General features: G+C 40.9%; 3 protein-coding genes across 3 annotated transcripts in view; 2 read left to right on the top strand and 1 right to left on the bottom strand.

Moving 5' to 3' along the window:
- The window catches only part of LOC113029605 (sodium channel protein type 5 subunit alpha-like), a 105546-nt gene extending 94261 nt beyond the window's left edge, over positions 1-11285 (top strand). The window contains exons 17-19 of the mRNA XM_080306823.1: positions 2946-3221; positions 9610-9663; positions 10034-11285. Coding sequence (XP_080162949.1) covers positions 2946-3221; positions 9610-9663; positions 10034-10279 — 576 coding nt within the window. The 3' untranslated portion in view covers positions 10280-11285. The remainder of the gene's footprint in view (positions 1-2945; positions 3222-9609; positions 9664-10033) is intronic.
- LOC113029618 (uncharacterized) overlaps positions 1-27175 on the bottom strand; it is a 430622-nt gene that overhangs the window by 375017 nt on the left and 28430 nt on the right. The window lies entirely within an intron of this gene.
- Positions 10384-27147, top strand: LOC145431097 (sodium channel protein type 5 subunit alpha-like). The gene is made up of 3 exons (XM_080306435.1): positions 10384-10467; positions 14113-14383; positions 18090-27147. Exons 1-3 carry the CDS (start codon positions 10384-10386, stop codon positions 19391-19393), a joined length of 1659 nt encoding a protein of 552 aa, XP_080162561.1. The 3' UTR covers positions 19394-27147.

Here is a 27175-nt window from a genome sequence, read left to right as displayed (position 1 = left end):
CGTAAATGTGCTTTGTGAGTGCAGATGAGGACGACCAAACACACAAGCTGACTCACCGCCGTCTATAGATCTGCAACAATAGGAAGCAGGACGGTGGATTTCTCAGAAAAATAAAAATCACATAATGAAGGAGAACCGAGTGATTAATGGCACTGCATTTATTTCACATGGGAGCAGAATTTTCTACTTCTTGCATGTCAGGACTCATCAAGTAATTGGCGAAAACAGTCATGTGAGTTCACACTGCCTTTCCTTTTTTATAAAAGGCTGATAAAATAAATCAAATCATGACGTACAGGATTCAACCTAAACAAGTCACACGAGCTGCATGGCTGGTTTCAAACCAGTGGACACTGTAAGGTCAAAGGCAGAATTTAGCGGGTGAATCTAATCAGCATCATCAACTTAAATATAAATTAATGTCTGCTAGATTTGATGTAACCTAGTAACAACCCTAGATATAAGCAGCCCGATACTGCATCACTGTAATCTTTGTCAGAACACTGCAAACTAACCACTTTAACCTGCACTGAACTGCATAGTATCTGTATGCAACCCTTAAATAAAACAAACTTCAAGTACCTTCAAGTCGGGTTTGCGTCACATAAACCTCTGTGAACATTATGTATAGATCCACTGTCTGATTTTAAAACTCCAAAATGAATTAGGACGTCCAATGCCACACTTAAATGTAACTTAAAGAAGTTGGGATTTTAAGGTTGTAAAGAAATGCTAGCAAATAATTCCAGAGTGTAAATCAACATAAACATGTCGGATGAATCTACTCAAGAAATTCACATTTTTAAGTGTTGAAAAATGTCAGTTTCTTGAAAAAAAAATGAAGACATACAATTAAAAACACAAATGATTAACTAGTAAAATAATGTCACATTAATTAAATACTGTATGTATTTAGAAACTGTGTTCTCTCCCATATGTGTTGGATGCTGCATTAGGCCTCAGTTTCACAGGCTGGCGATCTGCTGTCAGCATCAGGTTGCTTGTGAAAAATGAGTATTCTCAGACTGGTTGGGGAATGGTTGCTGGAAGTTGCTGGCTGTTACTGTATGAAATCGGTTGCACAATCATGAAAAATGCCAGCTTTACTGCAAAGGGATAATCATTTGCCTTCAAAGGTGAACGGTTTCATTTTGTGGTACATCTGTTAGTTTCAGCGAGTCAGGATCTTCCACATAGAAGACCAAGAAAAGCACTGTATACCTCTTTCTGACCAATTCCACTTAGCAACAGCAAGCAACAACTCACCAACTGGTCACGAAATATACTTTAATAAAGCAACCGATGGTTACCGTAGTGATTTACAACTCTGCAGCCTTTTCTCGACCCAACGTCAAATTTAAACTGTCACTTTTTTCCTCTGTCACATCCGACTGAAAGACAATAAAGAAGATGGACGTAGCCTCCGAGTCCACAAAGTGAAGCAAATAAACACTTTCCTGATGAGTTTATTAGGGGTGCAACAATACTTGTATCGGTATTGAACCGTTCGATACAGTGCTTTCGGTTCGGTACGCATATGTATTGAACAATACAAAAAATTTTATTTATTTTAGCAACTTTTCTTCTGACGATGCTGGCTGTGCTGAGAGCTCAGTGGATCTGCGTTCGACTACTCCGCCTAGGCTGGACTGTCGAGTGCAGATCCACTGAGCACAGCGCAAGCTAGCAAGACAGAAGTTAAGCTCTCCTTGCAACATGGCAAATTGAACCTCCCCCACCCTCATTCAGATCTGGCGTTTGGAACTATCTTGGTTTTCATGTGACGTATGACCCTGAAGGTAAGCGAGTCATGGACAAAAGTAAAACAGTATGTCGGATGTGCCACGCAATGCTCAATTGGTGGGAACTAGTGCGTTAGCGCAGTTAGCTCGTTAACGTGTTGACGCCGTCCAGCGGTAACTCGTTAATGGCGTTAACGTCATTTTAACGAGATTAACGCTGACAGCACTAGTGGGAACACAACGAATATGACTGCACATTCACAGCGACATCATCCTAGTGCAAAGACAAGTGGAAGCAGACAAAAACAACAAGCACGCATGCTACAAACTTTACCCGAGTCATTTAGACAGCCGTTAGCACAGGATTCTCCTTATGGGGACCTGATATGTTTAATATGCTGCTGAGAATATAACCCAGAAGAAGCGTATAGTAGAGCTTTTATTTTGGAAAGAGACATTTCTCTGTAATAAACTCTCTTTTCCAAAGATGACTGATTTCTCCATCAGATAGATTTTTTTTTATTATTATTTTCTTGTTTCAGCAACATTAAATTTAAAAACTGTATTTTTGAGCTAAAATATATATTTATAATTTTAATAAATGACAAATTAAAAAGGCATGAACATTTTTTTGTATCAAAAAAATATTGAACCATGACACCAAAGTATCGAATCGAACCATGAATTTTGTGTATCGTTGCACCCCTAGAGTTTATAGGCTTGGTCGCTCATCTGTAGTCATATTGGGGGGAAATGAAGTCGGTTTTGTACATTTTGGTCCATGAAAAGTGTCACAAAGGAGGATTATACACTTTCACAGTCAGATACACCAATCACTTGTCACCAGTTTTAAAATGCCAGTGCTCATCTTGAGGGTTCAAAACAGGACTTGATGAACCAATGGGTGACTCACAGTTTACATGTCCATCTTTTATACTGTCTATCATCCAACTGCATGGCGTGCTGTGTTGTTAAAATTAATGTGTTGGTCAGGTGGTCATTCATTGTTGGCAACACTGATGTTGTCTGGTCTAACTCTGGTCTCTGATCAGTTTCTGGGTTCATCCATCTGTTTGAGCATGTTGATTTTGGTTTGCTCCGCCACCACCTGATCAGCAACACACTGAAACCTTAACATTTACTGTAACTAGAGACCACATGTAAATGGTTTGTCTGTACGTATGAATGCTGGTTTCCGTGCAGGTGGTGGTCAACGCTCTGATCGGCGCGATTCCCTCCATCATGAACGTGCTGCTGGTCTGTCTCATCTTCTGGCTCATCTTCAGCATCATGGGCGTCAACCTTTTTGCCGGGAAGTTTGGCCGCTGCGTCAACAGCACGGGCCAAGTCTACGACGCTTCTGCAATCACCAATAAGTCGCAGTGCGAGACCCACAACGACACCTCGACGCACTACTGGAGCAAAGTCAAGGTCAACTTTGACAACGTGGGTGCCGGGTACCTGGCCCTGCTACAAGTGGTAAGATACTTTATGTTTACTTATTGGAATCAGAGACTTTTATGATCTCCACTTTTTTTGTTTTTGGCTTTTCAAATTTGTACTTAGATTTCTTTGGTTTCCATGAAAGATTTATTTTCAGTTTTTACTGGTCAAACGTGTGCCAAGGTTCTCTCTTTTACTAAGGTATAAAAACACAGATCCTGGTTAGTTAAATAAAAGAAAGCTTCTAGTAGCGGCTCTTTGGCCAACATTTTCACGTTTGCATTAATTTAATAAGGTAGCCAGATAATTATGATGCACGGTGAATATGCACAGACTTATCATGCATAATGAGGCCAGAATGGAAGTTTCCCACATTTCCCACCGCTGCCTGTGCTTCTGTGCTCTGTAGAGAGAAAAAGTTGGAGCACTTTTTTTAAAAGCCATTTTCACAGTTGGCAAAGAGAGATGCCAGCTTGGGGTTTTGCTGCACAGTGAGTCATGATTCATTATGTGACCTTTTACAAAGGTCACTTTTAAGTTGTTATTAGACACCTAAAAGCACCCCCAGTGCTTTATTTATGGCGTGGGTCGCAGCTTTCCTTGCCTACTTTGTGTTTTCAAAAAATGCATTCAGACCCAGAGACCTGGAGAGAGTGACACGACAGGAAATGTGTAGGATGTTTTCAGACTCGCCACGCCAGCCGCGGTTCTTTTACTCTTTTTATATGTCCTGTTTGAAGACGCGTTCCCTGGGAAGTTCTACCCCCTACAGATCTCAGTGCAGCTGTGCAAAACAATCACTAGCACACACACACTGAAACAGGATCACGAGGCAGAGCCGCAGATGAAAACGAAGAACAAAATTCTGTCATTGCGGCGCCTGTGTGAAGCTTTGAGGGAAACAAAGAGGTTCGAGTGAAGAAATCGAGGCACAAAGTGAAAAATCCTCTCCTTCAAAACAAATTAAAGCTGAGAGTCTCCTCCACATGCCGTAGGAGGATTGACTTTTCCGCTTCTCCCGTCCCTCTCTCTCTCTCTTGATCTCGTCTTTTCGTTTCATCAATTTGTCGCCTTAATTTTCCTCCCACACCTGTTCTTCATTGCTCTTGCTTTTGTCTTTTCCACTTGTCCACTCTGCCTGCCTCTCTTTGTCCTGTTAACGTTGCTGTCGTTCCACAGCCTTCTGTCTTCTCTGTCATTTATGAGAGCAGTTTTAAACCTCACATTGCCTACAGTAAGTGGCAGGTACACAAACTGCAATTTGAATAAGTAACACATAAGCTGTGAATAACTGGGAGGTACTGATGGGAAAAATAATTGAAAATCTGTTGGGAGGTTATTATTAAAAAAATAATACCTCTCACGGTCAGTCACAGCCGTTAATCTTCATCTGTGTTTCCGGACATGAATTTATTTAGAGTCACATATTTTTGATTAGTTATTTCCAACGAACAGGTTTTGTTGTTGGCAGCGTTTTCATGCATGCACCTCACTCTGTCTGTAAACATGATCAGTGGAAAACCATTGAATGAATTCTTTTTTGTAAACATATATTTATTGAATTTTGGTTTCATAAACATCAAACACTTTAAACATATGGCAGTAAGAAAGCAATAAAAACACAAGACACTCAAAAAACAAAAACAAATTAAAAAAATTATACTTAAAAAATTAAATATATATATATATATATATATATATATATATATATATATATATATATATATATATATATATATATATATATATATATATATAAAATAAAATACAATAAAAACAGTAGAGGTTACTTTATACATTCCCAAATTTAGTTACATATTTTCATTACCCCGCTCTCCCTCCAGTTCCTCAACTTCCCCAGTCTTTAATAGCTCCAGAACAACACGTCCTCACTCCCGAGGCGTAATATATTACGCTAGGTGACAAATCGTCAACATGTTACGCTTCTGGGCAACCAACAATACATGGGCTGCAATACATGGCTGAACCGTGTTTTACCGCGAGAGCGTCATTTGACTGTATTTCACCCAAAACCTGGCATGTACCATAACAACGCCGAAGGTCGCCTTTCGCATTCCTCAGGAACGCTGCGGGACGTGACAAATCATCAGGTTGTTACGCCTCGGGAGTGAGAACGGGCTGTCCAGAAACATCTTCCAAATGTATGAAAAATTCTAGTGATCTTTTCCTAACCACATAGGTCAGCTTCTCAAGAACTAAACTTGATTTTACATTATTTAACTATTGGTCAAAAGAGGGACCAGTTGAATGAATTCTGATAAAACTGTGGGGGGATGTAGAGTGGACTCTTAACAATGGATTCAAATTTGGCTGACATCAACCGAGGTCAAAGTAAAAATATTTTTATAGAGCTATTTCACTATATTTCTTACTGCCATTGTTTGTGACACCACGTAGGGCTGTGCGATATGACCAAAATCTCATATCCCGATATAAGAATTATATCGTCCGATAACGATATAAATCACAAAAACGTAACATTTTCTGTAAATTCTGTGAATCTCGGGCAGCTCGACTTGCGGGAAGTGTTTCCAGCTGGGCGCCATGTAGCTGGAGTCGAGTGTTTTAACTGATGCATGAAACGATACATTTTTAGACATAAGTTGTAACGGACGCCGTTTTCCTTGTGAGTATTTATTACACAGCCTGCTGCGGGGAAAGCCTGTTCTAACGTTTGAGTCTAAGATTTATTTTTTAGCACCTGACGGCTCTTTTTTTACTTCTCATCCGTAAATAATCTGCTCTTTCACGTGATTCAGTTTATTTTGAAAAGTCTCAACAGGATCTTGAGCTTTATTGTGAAAGGTTTATGTGGCACATAAATGAGCGGACACGCGATGGTGTTACCGTCGTTGTTGCTAACGTCAACACATAAAATCAGGTGCTTATCCGTCCGTAGTGTGGTGATATTAAATATAAGAGAAAGAGAGAACTTTAAGAAATGAATACAGCCACTACAGTGACATCAGAACCATGAAAACATGTTGCCGTAAACAGTTTATTTTGCGACACCACGAAACAAACGATAGCGTAAAATGAAACGATGTTTTTATATCGTCATCCGATATAATCGTTATATCGAACAGCCCTAACACCACGTATCATTATATGTGAAGATCAAATCACACATCAGACACATACAATGTTCCAATCAATTCTTTAAAATGTATTTACCACTAAACATTTAAACAACTGTTGCAAATTCATTGTTTAGACACAATAAATATTTTCCACTTTTATAAGGCAAAAAAGGTCCATATCTGGAGGCTGCAGAGATTTGTGGTGGAGCAAATCATTTGGCCCACATGTCAGAGACGCACGTTTAAGTCAAATACAGCACAGATTTGATTTGATGAAATAAATATGTCTCCTAGTTCAGTTTAAGCATGAAAACCACTGGGTTAACTGTCTGCGGCTGCGTGTCACTTGCTTGTTTTCATAATTAGATAAAAATGACGTTCTGTTGCTGTTACTCCAGCTTTTCAACAACACTGTAAGATTTACTGCACATGTAACTAAAAGTCCAACGCAGGTACATAATGAGATATGAAATGAAAAGCCTTTATACTTATTATATTCAGGATACAAAGAGACTGGCAGTGGCATGCCTGCCTGGAGCATTAGAGTTAGAACGACAAACTTCACATGATGATATAAAAGAATTTACGATGAGTTTCTTGCTCTTCATCCTTTCGCTCTCTTTTCCTTTTCTGCTTTTCCATTTCTTTCTTTGCCTGTCCCTCCTTCCTGTCTCTCCATCTTCTGTTATTCAACACAACACGGACAGGGCAAAATACTGCAACTACAACTCCATTTCCCCCTCCGTCCTTTATATCTCTCCATCACCTTCCTTGCAAACCTTCATTTTCTTCTCTCTCTCTCTCTGTCTTTACTTCACTCACTCCTTTTTCCTTCGTTCTCGCTCTCTGACGCCCACCACGGGAGTCCTGAGAGCCTCCAATCAATCAGCGTCTGAGAGGCTTTTATTTTTAGAGCGACTTCAGCCAAGTGGGAGAGAAATGCAGAGATGGAGGGAGGAAAAGTGCACGTAGAATTAGAAATATTAAACTTAAACAGCAGTGAAAGAGAAGGCGAAGATGGAGATAAAAGGACGGAGAGGTTGGAGTCGAGGGAAATGTGGTGGATTTCACAGAGGAGGAGGCGAAAGGACCATAAAAAAAGTTGTGGAACGGCGTGCTGCTGCTTTCACCGTCAGCCTCCCAGAACTTAAGAGTTGCCAGAGTACGGTCGCCTTGGCAACCAGTTGCTCAGCACATCTCTGTTTTTGGCTGGTCGGCGCGGCAACAGTTGGTGGGGGCAAACCTTCTATTAGCATCTGGAAATATCTCCACACTGCAAAAAGTGATGCAGACACTTTACTGAGATTCTGAATCCAGTGTGTTCTCTCAGTTCATCATCAATAAATAATATTATACGATATGTATGATTTTTAATGGTCTCCTGTTAAAATTCAAGTTAGCACAGCTGAAAAGTGTCACTTCACGCCATCACCTTCCCCAAAATAATGGGTTGACACCGCTTCCTCGTGATGTCAGTGAAGGTGCTGCTTCTCATCAAAGTCACTGTGGAGATAACCCAACAGCACTCAGCACGAAGCTCTCCATTTACCGCTCAATCTATGTTGCTTCCTCACCTACAGTCACGAGCTCTGGGTGGTGACCAAAAGAGAGAGGTTACAGATACCAGGGCCAAAAAGGACTCTCCTTCTACCTGTGGCTGGGCACTCCCTTAGACACAGGGTGAGGAGCTCAGCCATTTGAGTAGCCCCTGCTCCTCCACATCTAACGGATCCAGTTGAGGTGGTCTGGGCACCCGACTAGGATCAAAGACGGAGTGACCAAAAGATAATTTAAGATGACTGTGTTACGCAGCTGGCTGTCAGTGGTGGGATTTACTTCTGACCGGGCGTTGTTTATGACGGAGCAGCTCAGTTATGGAGACTCAGCACTGCGCTTCAAAAACCACACAAAATAATGTTCAGCAGCCACCCGTAAATGTCATCGCTGACTTTTTAACATCCTTTTACAGCGTGAACCCTTCTCACTGACAGCCCATAATAACAACAGGTGGTAACCCGCGGTGACAAGCTGATTTCAGGTCTAAATGTGACAGACAGCAGGTGCCCACTCAGACCAAAGTATCCTGTTTCCCTTCTTTCTTCTCTGTTCCCTCCATCTCACATCCTCTCTCGGCGAGGACGGAAGTCCCTAAATGGACCTGTTGATCCTTCATTGAGAAAAACGCAGCAGCAGTACTGCTCTCTGCTAATTTTCTGATAAAGCAGGAGGTTTGCTTCAAGACCCTTTTTGTTCAGTTATTCTCTTGAGTGGAGGAAATGTGCACAACGTCGCCTTGGTGACTTGGGAACAGAGAAACTCGCTTGACATCCCCAGAAACAGAAAGAACAGGAGCTGTGATTTTTTTTCTCTCTTTTCTATTGATAAGCATCTGAAAAGTAGAGAAGAGATTTTATTTAAAGCTGCAGTCTGTGCAGCTAATGGCTGCTTAAAGTAGGCGGTCCGTTTAGCACATTAGCATTGAGTGTAGCCTCATGTAGCCTCATGTAGCCTCATGTAGCCTGCAGGTGTTGCGAATTGTGATTTTACTAAACTGAAAACATGAAGTCAGTGCAAACGGCTCAACCTGAAATCCCAAATCAAAAATGCAGCCTTCTACAGCTGAAGAGACCAAACACCCCCGACACCCCCTTCCCTGATTTTGCACATGCACTAACATCTGCCGCAGATTCCCACCACCCATTCCTTTTGGATCATAAAGCGAGGACAATCACTGGATGTCTTCCCTTCATGTCAGGTTCATGTAAAGCACAGGTGTCAAACTCCAGGCCCCGAGAGCCGGTGTCCTGCAGGTTTTGATCCAAGACAGCTGATTTAAACGGCTAAATGACCTCCTCAACATGTCTTGAAGTTCTCCAGAGGCCTGGTAATGAACTAATCATTTGATTCAGGTGTGCTGACCCAGGATGAGATCTAAAACCTGCAGGACACCGGCCCTCGAGGCCTGGAGTTCCGCACCCCTGATGTAAACGAACATGTTTCAGTCCTGAGTGTTCAGCTAAGTTATTCTTGCCTCTCCCAGAGAGTCATCTCGGACTTTTAAGTCTCGACATCTTAAAGTCTTTCACATGCAAACATACATACATCGGGTCAGTGGGTATCAGCCTTCTGTCCTCAAAAACCTGAATAAAATTTGTACTTCGATCACAAGTTTGCATGAACATGAACTGAATAATTGTCTCTTATGGAGTGGGAAAGTTGTACATCTCCCTACACTAAAGAAATCAGTGGTTCTGTCTCGCTACAGTTGGTAAGGTTAAAGTGACAACAGTTAACTCATTTCTGTGATTTTGTTTGGTTTCAAGGCAACGTTCAAAGGCTGGATGGATATCATGTACGCAGCGGTGGACTCGAGAGCTGTGAGTAACGACAACATTTTGAATGTGCACGTGATTCTGAATCTTTTCACGTTCTGAATAGAGTAAGATTCAAAGTGAGTTCAGCATCACTTTTAGCACCTCCTCTGGACATTAGAGGAACTGCAGGTTTCGCCACTTCAGCGTCATCTTTAGTTTTCTTCTGTGGATGTTGGCGCTCGATTAGGACTGGAAACAAAAAAGGGTCAAATTAAAGTTCAATGAAAAAGAAATCTAAACAGATTGATATGATGTCGTGTTAATAACTGATAATGTCTTTAAAATGTCAGATGTGAACAGGATTAAAGGTGGAACAAACATTGAATACAGTCAAACTGAAACTCAGAAACAGATCCGTGTGTTCCCTGAACAGGTGGAGGAGCAGCCTATCAAGGAGATCAATCTATACATGTACCTGTACTTTGTCATCTTCATCATCTTTGGCTCCTTCTTCACCCTCAACCTGTTCATCGGTGTCATCATCGACAACTTCAACCAGCAGAAGAGAAAGATAAGTACCACGGCTGACACCAGCGTCACACATGGCACAGGAAACGCACGTTTACTTTCTACAGCTTCGCATTTTAAATCAAAGCAAAAGCGTCTGAATATATATTAACAGGTTTGCAGGTTCTTTGTAAGAACATTAGATGGCAACCTTAAGTCTTATAAAATAACATAGATGTTGCTTGGTTTGTTTACTTAGGAGGACAGGACATCTTCATGACCGAGGAGCAGAAGAAGTATTACAACGCCATGAAGAAACTCGGCTCCAAAAAACCTCAGAAGCCCATTCCCAGACCGATGGTACCGACACACAGCACGTCCACCTTAAAAACAGATTCAGTTCTACATGATACGTCCAGAAATGGTTTCATTGGTATTGTTTCTATTCAAACAGATTTTGAACACTCAGTTTTAATTAACAGTTTATTAAGTATGTTAAAGTTAACTTTGTAGAAGTCGAAGCTGAATGGAGGAAACTACCTTTAAATATGTATGTAATCATTCCAATGATGATCTAAAATTAATTTTGACCACTTTTGCTTTTTTTCAATTAATATTTGGCTGCAAACACAATAGTTAGGTTAGTTATTAGATTTCACTTTTCCTCTGTACACCACCACAGTGGATTCTTTCAGCTTTAATTTGAGGGGTTTCACAAAAGTGTTGCTTTAACTGATTAGGAATTACAGACATTTTCACACACAGTGTGAATTAACTGGATAATTGACTGGCCAGCAGTCCTGTGGCCAGTGAAGTATCAAAGCGTTAAGTTTGTATTTTATAGCTTTTCACTTTAAATTTAAATATCAGGCCGTGAAAGATGTCGATGGAAGTGAGCGATGCCATCGTTAGGCTGGAAAGACAAAGCAAGACGAGTCAAACTTTTAAGAGTGGCTCAACAAACAGTCTTAAAAATGATGAATGCACTGACCAGCTCAACAGTACCAAAATGCCCTAAAGGACAAGAGAAGTGGATGATCACAGAATTCTTTCCTTAGTTAAGAAAAACAATTTGACAACATCTAACTGAATCACGAAAACTCTAAAGAACGTACGAGAGCCATAATCAAAGTCTTCAATTTAAAAAAAAAAAACATAATAAAAGATGCAAACCACTGGTTACACTCAGCAAGGTCTGATTAGGCTTCGACAGAAAACATCTGAAAGAGACAAGAAAGAAAGAAAAAAAAACCTAAAGACCGAAGATGAATTTGTCCCAGAATGATGGGAAGAGAAAAAACGGCAGTTTCTCAGGATAAGAGAAATTGAGGAGAAATCAGAAATGGGATCTTCTTAAATGGCAAAGTCAGTCTCCTGATCTCAACTCGAGACAATGTTTGCCCAGTTAAGACCCACAAAGACCCACAGCTTCTGGTGATGGTCACAGTTTCTAGACTTCAGGCTGTCATTAAATGCAAAGGAGTTTCATCCAAGTATTAAAAAAATGAAATCTGAACTTGGATCACATCATAGTGATCCAAGTTCAGATTTTCATTTTTTTAAGAGTTTTTTTAAGCAAAATTAGAAAAATTGTGCCACTGTGCAAACAACATATGAACCCAACTGTTCAATAGATTAGAGATTACGTCCTGTGAACATCTGAAATGTGCAGGAAGCGTTGTTGGGAAAGTGTATGAGAGATGTAGCTGTAGTAAGACATGTATGTCATCTTCAGTTTATCGACTGGCCTTCAGAGGAATTTTTGACTTACCAGCATATCAGAAAACAGAGCAGCCTCTCACTGAAGAATCTGTTTACTTAAAAAGATCTGGACCATTAATATGAGTGTACTTCACAGTGACGCACAACATGCCCTTTATACCTGATAAGAGATGTTATGATATACACCTATAGTATACCTCTGTATGTACCTCAAAATTCACCTGAAGATCAGCTTCTACTGCTCCAAGAATTTAGACGAGCCTTTCTAGGAAACTGATAGTTTATGAGCCTTTTTTTTTTCAGTTAACTGCTACGTTAGTGGGTGCATAATAAATGTAGCCACAACCACACTTTCCATTTCAAGTAATCAGTACCAAACTATGCAGTAATTATGTTTGTATTATACATCTAACCTCTTACATTTCTAGGAAAAGAAAGAGTTTTTGTGGAAATTGAACAACATGAAATCAAGTGTTTTTGTCAAGGTTTTCTTTTTAATCACTAATCATTAGCTAAACTGTGGCCGGGGCTCAACAGCAGTTGATGTTGAGTTTAAAAAGCAATCTAAAAACTTCTATTTTGTAAACTTCTAATTAATTTAAAGTAAGATTCAAGTTTTAAAACATTTTCTTCTGATATTTATAAAATTCATATAGTGGAGTTTCTTGTAACTTGCCTGAGAAGCATAAAGATAAAAATATAAAACTATGCAGTGAGCTAATATATCTAATGTCTGCCTGACAGTTATCTGTCAGCAGGATGGCCATCCGGGCAGTCTTGATGTTTATCCTGCACAAAGGTCATCATTGCTCACATTACAGCAGAACTGCATGAATCTTGCTGCTGTGTCACGCTCCAGCTGTTTACTAACATCAAAGTAAAGAAGGCGACGGATGACAAATTCTCCACGTTCTCACGCCCCAACCATGCACACGTACAGAGATTCCTTCAGTCCTTTACTTTTGTAGAAATGTAAGTGTAGAAAGGTGTTAGACTCCTTATTGGTGCATGTAAACACAATAAGAACAATAAGTCAAATTTAGGATTTGTTTCAAAAACATACATGATACACATAAGCACAAATATGGGCGTCCCCCTGAGTATATGTCTGAGCTGGTACACTTTTAAATCGCAGGCTGTTTTATTTACATCAGCTGAGCAGCAGCTGTCAGCAGTCCCAAGAACCACGCTCTGAGACACTTGAACTCTCCCCCTCCAGATCGGGTCATCGACCCTCTCCAACAGTCTTCAGATCTAAAAACGCACCTCATCTGAAGGTCTTTTTCAGTCCAGGTTCAGCTTACAGGAGCGTCTCAGCATCATTAATCAGCCTGCAGGTTCCATGTCCTCTCAAAGTCCATTATTCTTCTTAAAACTGAATAATTAAATGGTCGCTTTCCTGTTATAGCAGCAAGAAAAGCATCTAATAACAGAATAATACGATAACTTATTAAAGCAGAATAACTCTCAGAATACAATAGACAGAATAGAATCCCCAAAGTAGAATTACTCAATTAGAAATGAGATTCTCGAGAATTTGTTAGAGTTAAATGTCTCTATAAGGGAGAGAACAAAGTAGCTGGTAAAGAATAAGAAAATCAAATGGAAATAAAATATTAACTTAACAAGTACAACAAACAAACGTGGCAGTATAAAATGAAAATAAGATGTGCTTTTTGCTGTTACGTTTAGCATCATTTGCAGTAAATTACCTGCGACAAACCTTCGGACCTCATGTTCACCTCACTGGCACACACTCTCTCTGACTGAGTCACCATGCCAGGCTGGTTGTCTTGTTGAGAGGATGGCGATTAATTGCAAACCTTCGCCGAGCTCTTTGAGAGGGATCCCAGTCAGGTTGCCTCTCTCTTCTGCAACCTCTCAGAACTCTAAACTTTTGGGCAACCAAAAAGTGAATACAATCACTCTCCAGCTACCAGTTTTTCCTGCTTTAGTGTGACTGAAGGCTAAGGTGTCCCTTGCATGAATGTCTGTCACAACCCTGTGCAGCATATTAAAGAAGCTCGGCGCATGAAAGTGTCAGATTAAAATTGAAGTCTCAAATTAGAGAACAGATTATTCTCGTCTGGACAGAAAGTTGTTGAATTAAGTGGCAAAAAATTCTGCATCTGCCTTTGTGGCAGCGAAGCCTGTAAATGTCTGCTGTACAGCACTTTGATTGGCGTCTTTAATGACTGGCTTATAAACAACCTGACGTGGCTTAGCAAAGACAGAAACACTAAATGGGGGTTTATCGGCTAACCGAACATTCTTGCTTCTTAGAACGCTCTGCAGGGCTTCTTCTTCGACCTGGTTGGGAAGCAAGCGTTCGACATCATCATCATGGTGCTGATCCTCTTCAACATGATCACCATGATGGTGGAGACGGACGAGCAGCCGCCTCAGATGGAGAAGATCCTGAACAACATCAACCTGGCCTTCATCATCTTCTTCACTGCCGAGTGCCTGATCAAGATCATGGCGCTGCGTTGCTACTTCTTCACCGTTGGCTGGAACATCTTCGACTTCGTGGTGGTCATTCTCTCCATCGTGGGTGAGTTCGGCTTCAAAAAGATTTTGAGCCAGATTTACTAAACGGGGTAAAAAGCAGATGGTCCCCAAATCCATAAACAGTGCTCACAGGTGCGGTTAGTTTCACACAAAATCTGCAGTGTTAAGCACAGGCACATTCAGTTCATTTTAATAACAGAAAGAAAAAAAGAGCAGTGTCTTGTGAGTGCAGAGTATTTCAAACACAGACATAAATCAAAGTATAAACCAAAGCTTCCTAGAAAGTTGTACATTGTGTTGATCTATTGAAAAATAATAATTGCAGTTCCAATAATGGCCTCTTGAGGCAGGCTTTATTTTATGAAAATGCTCAGATTCACAGCGTTAAAAAGTAAGTTAACAGCATGGTAAAAAAAACTTTTATTACGTGTTTAGATATCGGTAAGGTTTAAAGATAAGGATCTCCAACTGGAGCAAAATAAAGACAACTTTATTTTAAATGCGGTGCAGCAGAAGGACTGATGTGCAAAGTTTCCTCTAAAATAAAGTGACTAAAATCTGTCACATTTTTGACGAATCAACTTCTAAGAGTTTTTTTCTAAGAAATTTTGAATTAAGGAGACATTTCACTTACCTCTGACATTACCGGTACTCAACAAAGAGCTGCTCATTCATCGTAGCTAACTTTAAGGAAATAGTTTCTAGGAAACTAAAATGTTTTCTTAAGGTTTTTTTTTTAAAACTGCTGGTGATTAAACTACAATACTGAAACTGTGAGGCAGTATTTCAAAGTTCTTCTTTTGTTCTAAACTTAGTTTAAAATCATTTTGACCAAAATACAAGCTGAAAGGAAAGATTAAACAAATCATCTTGCTTTCCTTCATTATCAGACATGACATGTGTCAAACTTATATACTGCTGTTTCACATAACTTACAGCTGACATAAGGCTTTGTGTGTGTGTGGAGCTCATGATACCCCGCATGTGTACACATGTGGGTCAGCCATCAGCTGTGGCAGCAGAAAACAATGGGACGTCTGCCTGACAGTTATCTGTCACCAAAGTGACCATGTGGTTGGCCTTTATGTTTAACCTGCACCAAGGTCTTGTGCGGTCATGTTACAATTACACACACACACACACACACATACACACAATAACACACATGACAGGCAGTCTGCAGGGACAGCACAGAGTATCCCAAGCAGTTAATTCAGCTATCAGTGTTCATACGTCGCGTGCGCTGCTGCTCCTGTTCGCCTGACAAGATTGGGTGTATGTGTGTAATTAAGTGTGTGTCTGTGTGTGTGTTAGTGTGCACGCTGAGGCGAGGCTGCATGGGGGAGGTGAAGGTAACAGCAGCAATCGGAGCTGCCACAGGGCGGTCCCTGAAGACAAATCAAACATGATTGCGTCTGTTCTGCGTCTGTGTGTGTGAGAGAGAGATGTTAGGATGGAGGGCATAAGCTGAGTTGATGTACGATGTGATGGTGATTCCCTCTCGACTCCCTCCACTCCTTCCTTCCATCACCTATAACTTACACAGGGAGGTGAATGAAAGAAAACAGTATTTGTGTGTGTGTGTGTGTGTGTGTGTGTGTGTGTGTGTGTGTGTGTGTGTGTGTGTGTGTGTGTGTGTGTGTGTGTGTGTTTCCCTCTCCGATAACAAGGAAAAGACGGATGAATTACAGCGTTTGACTTGCTGTTAGTGGGAAAAGACGCCTCAGCTCTCCAGATCCAATTAGTCAAGTTGTAATCACAGCAGACCTGCCACATAAACACTGAGAGAGCCAAACTGAGAGCTTTTAGATGATGTAACTCACAGGAATGCCAACACATTAAAGAAAATTCAATAGTCTGGAGGTAATCAATTCTTAGTTTGGTACATCAGAAAACAGTTCCTTTTCAAGTATCACTGCTTTTTATTAATTGTTATATTTAAGCCAAAATTATCTAAATTAGGCACTGCAGGTAGAACCAGTGACTAATAGCTAAGACCATGTGATAGATGGAATGACCACTTTTAAAATTATAGTGTATAAACGATGGGCATGCCCATCTAATGTCAAAGACTGGATGATGATCACTCCACTTTATGGACATCTCTTTAGAGCCAGAAGTGACCATATTAGGCCCCAGTCATGTATGGTAAAGGACTGGCCAATGACTCCATGGTACCACTGGTCACTAAGGAAAAATATGTGTTCCCCAACAAGCTGGCCAGTAGTTGCAGGAAATGTCTCACCAAGTGACATTGGTCACAAACATATATATGATATTTACTCAGCATTAGTTGCTGGTTGGTTGGTAAGTAATAGGACTGGGCGATATGACCCAAAATTCATATCTCGATATTTTTTAGCTTGATGGCGATATACAATATATATCTCAATTTTTTTTAAGCTATAAGGTAAGAACAAAAAGAGAGCTCTTAGTCAAAGCTGTGTCCCAGATGTCACACAGGCACTTTTATTAACACACAGCGTAGATGTACATGAAGAAATTACTCAAAAATAAATTATCAGCCTCCGTGAGGCTCCAGACTACAGTAGCCGTAATGCTCCAACAATCCATCAAGCGTAGCTTACCAAAGTCATACTAAAACATTTTTTGACAGATTGCTGAGCGCCGTGTACCATATAAAACCGGTTCACGGTCAGTAAGCACAACCAGAATTCATACATAAGGCGTGCTGTCAATTTGTGAGAAAATGAAAGGATTTTAGGCCATGCAGCCCCTGTGGGCTAGCTTGTTAGCACGGTTAGCTCGTTAGCACGGTTAGCTCATTAGCACGGTTAGCTCGCTAACACGTTGACGCCATCCAGCCCCACGCACAAGGCGATCCACGGTAACTCGTTAACAGAGATTTGCCGTGTCCATCTTGTCATTGCCTGCAGGTGAAGCTATGGGGGAGTTGTGTTCAGTGAAGGACAGGCGAGGCCGAGTAACGTTGCATAGAGACAAAAGTGGACGAAAGAGAGGCAAACTTGCGGCTCCACAAGTATAATTATAACGTAACATAGACTATATCGATATAAACAATATTGTCACATCTTATATCTCGAATAAAAATATATCCATTTTTTTTTTAACTCAATATATCGCCCAGTCCTAGTAAGTAACTGCTGACAAGTTGGAGCCTGGAGCAACCAAAGCAATAAGAAACAGGTTTTTGGTGCTACAACCTTCTTGTGGTAGATAACACGCTGCAGTATCCAGCAACCACTCACCAACTCATTGGGGAACAGTCTATAGGCCTGTGTGACTGAGGCTTCAGGATGACGTACTACGCTGTCAGCTAACACTGGCAAGCTTAGTTAGCACCCTGTGTCCAGAAACTGTATTGGTGCATCCCACAGATACCAGAAGGGTGCGTGTTCAACATAGTCAGACTTTCTTTACATTAGCTGGCTTGACTGAAGTCAGACATAAGCGGTGTCATGATTGTTGTAATCAAATTGAACCCAAGATTTCTACTTCAGGATCTGAGCACATTCACATAAAAAGGGGGGATCAAACATGTCGTTTCACTCTTACTCCCAACAAAAACTGGTAACCTTTTCCAACCAGAGACATTATCAGAGAAACAAGTGATAGAAGTGGATAATGAATAAAAACAAAACACAATTCTTTGTTTCACAGACCTAAAACAAGAAACAAATCAAATTAGAAGCTCACCCAGGAGTTGCAAGTTTCTATAAATGCATATAAGTGGTGTGACTTACATCTTTGTTGCTTTTTGTTTTCAGGGATCGTGCTTGCTGATATCATTGAAAAGTACTTTGTGTCACCCACACTGTTCAGAGTGATCCGACTGGCTCGTATTGGACGAATTCTGCGCCTCATCAGAGGCGCTAAAGGAATCCGGACGTTACTGTTTGCCCTCATGATGTCCCTTCCTGCTCTCTTTAACATTGGACTTCTCCTGTTCCTTGTCATGTTCATCTACGCCATCTTTGGTATGGCCAACTTTGCCTACGTGAAACGGCAGGGGGGGATCGATGACATGTTCAACTTTGAGACGTTTGGGAACAGCATGATCTGCTTGTTTCAGATCACCACCTCTGCAGGATGGGACAGCCTTCTCAATCCCATTCTCAACAACTCCCCTGAGGAGTGCGATGCCAACATCCCCCACACTGGCACCACCGTCAGGGGGAACTGTGGGAACCCATCAGTGGGCATCACCTTCTTTGTCACCTACATTATCATCTCCTTTCTGATTGTGGTAAACATGTATATCGCCATCATCCTGGAGAACTTCAGTGTTGCCACTGAGGAAAGCACTGAACCCCTCAGCGAAGACGACTTCGAGATGTTCTACGAGGTCTGGGAGAAGTTCGACCCGGAGGCCACGCAGTTTATCGAGTACTCCAAGCTGTCCGACTTTGCTGACTCGCTGCTAGAGCCGCTGCGCATCGCCAAGCCTAACAAGATCAAACTGATCTCCATGGACCTGCCCATGGTCAGTGGAGACAAAATCCACTGCCTGGACATCCTGTTTGCCTTTACCAAGCGTGTCCTGGGCGAGTCAGGAGAGATGGATGCCCTCAAGCAGCAGATGGAGGAGAAGTTCATGATGGCGAACCCGTCCAAGATCTCTTATGAACCCATAACTACAACTTTGAGGCGCAAGCAGGAAGAAGTCTCCGCCACCATCATCCAGAGGTGTTACCGCAGACACCTTGTGAGGCGACAGCTGAAGGCCGCCTCCTACATGTACCGCCAGATCACCACACCTCGGCATGCGGGAGGTGAAGGTGAACAAGGAGGTGAAGTAGTGTTTGGGGAGGATGCGCCTGAGAAAGAAGGGCTGATTGCTACCATGATGAGAGAAAACTACGGCTCAAGCATGTTAGGGATCGAGCGCTCAGAGACGATTTCCTCCACCTCATCTCCACCTTCATATGACAGCGTAACACGGGCCACATCCGAGATCTTTCAACCGCTCGCTGTCAAGACAGAAACTGTTGCCGACACTGCGGGCAGCGAACAAAGTGAACAATCACAGTCAGAAATCACCCATGACAGACAGCAGGAAATGACGCCATAGCAGGAACAGAAAAGCAAAAAAAAAATTAACAAATGAGGATTTTCTCATTTGAGGTTGGCCTGTTTATTCTTTTGTTTACTGGATGTACCATAGCTGAGAACGCTGAAGCGGCAGCAGAAAGAAGCTATGAAGAACTATGAGGAGCCTGCAACATGGAAGAATTACTACCTTTAATGTCATTTCCTGTTCCCTGGAGAAAGTGTTTTGGGAGTTTCCTGAAAGGAAGCAAAGCAACTGCAAAACAGAGAGGGTAACCCTGTCTGTCAGGTCAACTCTGCCTTTGTTGGAGTAATAGACAGTAAAGGAAAACCTACTCTTGGGTCAACCAGAACCGGGAGTTTAGAACAATGACCTTTCACCAAAGCTACAGGTGGTCAGAGGGGGCAGAGCAACTATATCACAAATGTATCCATCATTTTTTGGCCTGGGGAGTTTGTGCCTTCCCACAGTTGATCAATATTCTCAGAGTATGTTTTCTTGTAAGAGTGACGGCGGTGTTTCTCAACACGTTAAGGGTCGGTGGCGTTCTGACTGACACTCGAGAGAGGAGGGAAAATAATGACAACGTGATTTCAAAACAATGTTTTCGTAGTAAAAGTACGTTGTTGATGTTACCAGTCTTTTAATAGCGGTACAATTATTACTATTTTTTATATTTTTTAGAGTAAGTTGAAGAAAACCAGTTAGCGGTCTCTCTTTTGACTTCGGAGTGGCACTAGCTATGAAAAAGTGGCTGAACTACTATGTTGTAATAGATGAGAGGAGAAGGTGCGGTCAGGAAAAAAAAATCTCAACAACCTGAATCTTCATCTGTTTTTGTTGGCAGTTTTGCACTTTTTGAGTTTGCACCTGCTCTCGCTTTACCGCACCTGGGCGAAGGCACAGTGTAGAAGAGCCTGGGATTTCATTATTTTTCTTCTCAAAACTTTTTGCGATAACACCAAAAAAATGACACAAGTGCACAATGAGATTTTCTACACGGTCCCAAACTCTTCTAACACGCATCTTTGCCCAGTGGTGGACGCCCTCATACTCGGCAGTTTGTTGGCTTGTGGGTGATTTGTCTAAAAGTCATGTTAGATATTCCGGCTTCACTTCCCTATAACATGAAGCAGAAGAGTCCTATTTCACTGTCACCACACTGAGTGGGGAGAAAAATGAAGCTTACTGGCTTTCATTGATTAAGGATGCATGATTTAGGAATAAGTTTTATGGAATGCTTTGAAAAACACCTGCCTGGGTGGAAGGAAAATAAGAGGCTTGTCAACTGTAGTGTTATTCTCCTATGCCAAAAATAGTCAAGACTGCAGGTGAATTTACTCTTTTTTTTATTATTCAGTTTAGTAAAAGCATCAGACTGCTGGTTTAACACCAGCCTAGCACAAATTCAAAATAGGTTTAAGCATGCAGCAAACCACTAGTCTTTGCTTTTTAACAACTGAACAAAGACATGTAATAAAAATAATGATGATGGTAATAATAATAATAGTCGTAGATTTTATATAGCTTTTTCCTAACAATATTACAAAGCGCTTCATAGAAAGAATCAAAAAGCAAAATAAAAACATCTGAACAAAGAGGTTAAAAAAACATACAAAAATGACCACAGGTCAGAAGTAAAAGATCAATTCAAAAGGAAGCAAGACAGCAATAACAAGCGCAGAACACTGAGATTCATGCAGGACACCTGTTAGCCTATTTTAATGCCATAAATGCCTCCTTTCATTTTTTTTCTTTTCCTAAGAGCATTTGATGTCTCTGTACAAACTGAACATTGTCAACTTTTATGACAAATCACCCGCTGTCATTCAGCATCTGTCTGGTCTGAGTTCGGCTCGGCACAAACCGGCTTTAAGGTCCTGGTGGTGTCAGCCAGCTCTGACTACAGAGCGACAATCAGCTCAGCACATCTGCATCAGGATTTCTCCCCATTTGGTTTCATGAAAAGCTTAAAAGGCCACGCTGACTCTCGTGTTTGACCATCACCAGTGTCCTGGAACAACCTTATCTTGAAAACTCAACAGCAATATGACAACATTGAAGAAACCAGAGACTGCACAAAAGGCAATGAAACTCTGTTACTTTGCCAAAGTTTTAGTATTTTGTTCCTGACTAGCTGTCAGTGTGACAGAAGTATGAATACTCTTGGTACTGTCAATGAATAACGCAAGAGGTCACACGCCTCCCTGCGGAGATACATTTCATGTAAATGAGGCTCAGTAATTCACACACATTTTGCTTCCCATTAACCAAATTTTATCGGAATTTGGTTGCAATTCAGTCAGAGATCCAGAAGGGGGCGCTGGCAAGACTGTCTTTAGTGAAAAAGGGTGAATGGAGCTAAACAGCTAAGTTAATGACTTCCACCTGCTTCTATTCAAAAACATCTATATTACTTTTCATAAATCCAGCATCAACAGCATGTCTGAGATTAATCAAAACAACACTTATGTTCGGTTTTTCTCACAGTTAAGCCGGTTTTGCACATTAAACACTAGCATGCTGCTAATGGGTGCTGATTACTTAAGCAATTGGGATGGAACGTCCTCCCGCCATGGCAGCAGAAACCCCGTCAGAAGTTCCTATGTGGTGAAGTTGTGAATCTCTGATAATCACAGAAAGAGATTCTACTACAATAGAAACCTGTAAAAAAAAAAAAAATCGAACTCCACTCATTGTCTTGAGCCCTTCTACCGAAAAAAAACATGCAAACTTCGGGAAGAAAATTTTTTCCTCGAAAATTTAAAATTTTTGTTTTACTGCCCAGTTCACTCTGGATGAGCTCAACACCGCCCCCTATGGAGCTAGAAGACCACAGAGCTCTCTGTGGTGCTGGACGTTCAGCTGCCAAAATATATGAACTATTTACAGCTTCAGATTAATCCATAAACCATAAATAACATCTTTCATTTTTTTATCCCAGTTGTTCAATGATTATACATTTCGGGTTTATCCAGGACACTGAAAGCTTTTCTGCTTCATTCTTTCTCCAAATGAAGCATTTCATTTCAGTGTGAGGAGATAAATTGGTGAATTCTGACTCCTACGTGGAGAATTTATAGCTTTAGTTTTTACTGAAAATATCAAACAATTCAAAATGAACCTTCTGTGGTGAAATAGGTGTGCCCATTTTTCTAGGTGCAGATTTTATATTCAGCACATTGAAGACTTTGCTGATGTCATTTTTTTCCCCCAATGATTGAAAAATCAACTCTTCAAAACCAAAACACTGCTTCATTTATTTATTTATTTATTTATTCATCTACTTTTTGGGAAGATTTTCAGGTCAATTGCTTTATTTTTATTTATCTTTTTTATGATAATTATTTTTGCATTTTGGCTGGAGGAGGAGAGGAGGTCGAGCGAGACGGCTCTTTATCTATTTTGCACAGAGAAACAAAAAAAAAAAAACCTAACAAAACAAACACAAACCGCGTCAAGCAATAACGGTTTGCAGATACCTTTTAACTGACTTCTTGAGTAACGCTTGACTTCACAGATGCTTTTTCTCACTGTATGTGTCTGTGGATTAAAGGGAAAAATCCCACACTAACACTTTGAGCATTTGGTGGAATCTGATTAGCCGGATGCAGCACTGATGGCGTTACTGTGGACTTACAGACACACGGGTCCATACAGTGGCACGAAGCCGACGTGAAGCAGCGTTACCGCTTGTTTTTATTAAGACGAAGTGTCAAAGTGTGCGTGTACAGCATTTGTTCAGTCTGCTTCAATATTTCAAACAACCTCTCTCTCTGTCTCTGTCGTTGTGGTCACCCAAGGGATCTTTACTAAACGCTTTCCTAGACTAATTTTAAAAAGGAAAAAAAGTAGAAAAAAATTTTACTGGCACCGTCTGGACTCTATTTCTACTAGATTCTATTGAGAATAGATAACGATATAAACTAGGTAAATACTAATTCACTGCTGAACTGTGCTGCGAGGCGTATTTAATAATAATAATAATATTTCAGGTTGCAGTTGTGCTGAAGGGCTGTTTTCAGTAGCAATAGACCCAGAGTGTGCCTGCTACACATGAACCCCATCACTCCAAGCCATGCTTTACCATTGGTTGATTGATAATATGCTTGACTGATTGATGAGCCAGTTGATTTTTCTGATTTCTTGACTGGTTTCATGTTTGGTTGGTTGATGAATTGATTCTTATGGTTTTTGATCATTAACACAGTCTCCACAGTCCCCTCCCCTCCATCACTGCTGTGACTCTTCCTCATAACCTATCGAACAAACAGCACAGAGAGCTAACAGGCTGACGTCACGTTTAACTGTCAAAAAGGTCCAGATTCACTAATGTCTGCAGGGAAAAGCGTGCAGTGTTGTCAGCAGAGCACATGCTGGCATGTAATTCCATACTGAGATGTTAAAATGGAGACACCTGAATAAGAAAACATCCAGCTGTTTAATTCCCATAAACTGCATATAAAAGATGAACATGAAATCCCTTACTGGCTTGCCAAGTCTCATTTTTCAAGTTTCAAGCAGGAAGGCTTGTCCATCTTAAGTTTTTGAAATGTCTTGAGGCAGGCAAGCAGGATTAGGCCCTCACTAACCTGTATGCTGATCTGACTGTTTCACTCTAATAGGGCCACAGTTTTCTAAATGAACACCATGTTTTGTTCAATAAGCGAGTGAGAGAAATAAATTCATCAGGAAACTTTTAAGCAGTTTAAGTTGCCGCACCCTGTGATTGCTTTGGTTGCTCATACTTTGCATGAAATACGTCCACTAACACTTGCCAACTACTCACAAGCAGTAATGAAACCAAGACTGTGGGAACTTGTGGCCATCTTGGTAAATGGCCTGTATTTGTATAGCGCTTTACTAGTCCCTAAGGACCTCAAAGTGCTTTACACAATCAGTCATCCACCCATCCACACACACATTGGTGATGGCAGCTACATTGTAGCCACAGCCACCCTGGGGCGCACTGACAGAGGCGAGGCTGCCGGACACTGGCGCCACCGGGCCTTCTGACCACCACCAGTAGGCAACGGGTGAAGTGTCTTGCCCAAGCACACAACAACCGAGACTGTCCAAGCTGGGGCTCGAACCGGCAACCTTCCGATTACAAGGCAAACTCCCAACTCTTGAGCCACGATCGCCCTGCAATCTTCTAGCAACCAAAGCAATTGCAGTAAAGTTTTTAGTCCAACAGCGTATACCTCTTTGAAATTGAGTTCACCTGGAGATGTTGGGTGAACTCTGTGCAAAAGAATGCAAATTTTCCTGTAGCAACCTGGCTGGTCTCCAAGCCTGACGTCTTAGGTCTCTGACAGCAAAAATCTGGTTTTCTAACAGGACTATCAATTATAAAATGAAGATCATGTTTTAATCTGTAAGACTTGAAACTAGCGGCTGTGATCATAAAGGATAAGTAAACCGTTTACTGAGCTTATAGATCAAATTTCCAGTAGACCTGTACACTCACTACCAAATTTGGAACAAAGACAGCTTCACTAGAACTTTAAAAGAGGACGGTGATTTTCTTAGAGCTGGCTTGAACCCTTTCAGAGGACCAGAAAGAAAAACGGACTTTCTTCAGAGTGTTTCCAGGTCAGTAAAGATATCAGCAAAAGAACAGTCATCAAATTAAAGGCTCAGTTATTGGCATTAGTCTACTTAGATTTCAAACAGAGATCTGCTCATGAAGTCTTGAATCCCGTTTTCAAAGATTGTTTAAATCCTTCCAAAATTACCTAAAGCTATCAACACAATGCATGTAAAACATCAATACTGTGCTCGAGAGATATCAGACGAAGTTGAGCTGTCTTTGTAGTGAGACAGTGCAGCCTTTATTTAACCAGGTGAGTCACTCAAAGCATATTCGTATTTACAAGGACAGCCAGGGAATGGCAAAGCCTCAAGAGTTTACAAGAAACATACTCTAGTTGTTGCCCCTGATCATGGACGTTTCAGTTCAAGTTTACAAAGGTAATTAGAAATAGTTCATTTAGGATTTAGGATTCATCAGTAAAACAGGAGGCCCAGCTTTGAGACAAATCCGTTTTTATGCTTTGAGAAGCTTCTTGAAAGCTCAAACCTCCGGGGTTTACTACTGGAGGCATCCTGTTAACAGTGTTGTAGTTTGTGCCAGTCTACAGCTCCAGGGTGATATTACTTGGTGGGTACTGCTTGGCAACCTCATCCTGACATATCCAGCTCTCTCAAACTGATATTCAGTATTTGCTGCAGTGGAAAAAAGAAAACTGCACAAGCTTTTGTCAGAGTGTTGCTTCAGTGAATCTGGACCTCAGACTTTGGTTTGCACTGAGCACAAAAACACATTCAAACACTTACTCCAATCACTGGGACAGTTGGCTGCTCAGAAGTTTGTTCACCTGAAACAAACAATGAAGCAATTACAGCAGCAAAACAAAGAGCAGCTTTGTCCCTGAACAGTCTGTACAAGGGAAAGTAACAAAGCCTTCTAAATAACCTCCAAAATGTTTGAGCACTCAGAATGAAAAACAGAACAAAAATCTGTCTGCTTTATGATTTTTCCTGCTCTGATATGATAAACTGTTCAAAGTCTGAGCAAATTAAACACCATCTTTGCTCCAAGCTGTGGGTCAGACCATGTGGTGCTACTGAGGGGTTTGGAAGAGTCCATTTTATGAAGGGAGGGGGGTGTTTAAAACACAAACTGAGAATCTCTGCTCCTTTTTGCCTTCTTCCCCTGTTTGAAAACCAAAAGCTGCTTCATCATCCTCGAAACAAAACGACAAACACCCACACGGAGGAAATGCACAGAAAACCAGAGGTTTCATTGTTCTCTATTATTGCTATTCTTACTATTAACTGTGTGATAAATGCAATACAACGGTTGTGTAAACAGGCAGTGAGTGATGTTGTATCTTATTTACAGTATGAGGATAATAAAAATGATGCTTTTGGGTTTTTTTTATTATTATTATTTTTCCCGCCGTCATGGGTTTGGTTTTTCCAGGCATCTTCTCACTGCTTAAACCACAGTCGTCCCATTTACACCGTCACTGGTTTCACAGCGGGTGGCGAACTGGTTTGCAGATTTCCAGTGTCATATCAGTCCCAAAGAAACCTCATATCTTGAGAAAGTTGCCTTTTTCTTAGGAAAGGGGGGGAGTTTGAATATTTCCCTTTCTGACACCTCTCGAATCCTCTTTTATTCCACACGAGAAAAACAGGAACATTTCTCTTATTGCCACCTTTGGGATAAAATGAGGCCACAAATAGTAGAAGTTGGAAAATATGCTTCACTAAGTTGACGATAAGAGGTTTCATGATACAAGTAGTTTTAGTGCTTTCGCTGGAAAACATTAAACTTTATAGCTGGAGGGTTAAAACCTTGTAACTCCTGAAATTTAAGGCTTGAATATATACGGAAATTAAGAAATAGCAACGTAATGAGCACAACTTTTAAAGTCCAAATTGGAACAGTGTCCATCACAGTTGTGTCATTTTCTAAAAACACAAAACCCCAAAACATAATAAGTTACAACGTTTTCCTCTGACTTCAGTGGTACTCGCCGGTGAAACCTCGGTGTAAAGGAGGCGAAAGCCGTGCCTCAGTGACCCCACCCTGGTGTTTTAGAGACAATAATATTTACAATTATAATTATAATATGAATATATATAAATATATATATACTTTTTAGTACTTTGAGTTGAAATACTTTTTAGTATTTTGCAAATACATGTCTCTGTATATAAAAGAAAAGCCTCCTGTAATAAACAAGAAAAAATTTAATACTGAATCTGTTGTGGTGGTTTTATTTTGTGTGC

Source organism: Astatotilapia calliptera, chromosome 9, assembly GCF_964374335.1.
Source record: "Astatotilapia calliptera chromosome 9, fAstCal68.1, whole genome shotgun sequence".
Taxonomy (NCBI): domain Eukaryota; kingdom Metazoa; phylum Chordata; class Actinopteri; order Cichliformes; family Cichlidae; genus Astatotilapia; species Astatotilapia calliptera.
This window is presented reverse-complemented; position numbering and strand designations above follow the sequence as displayed.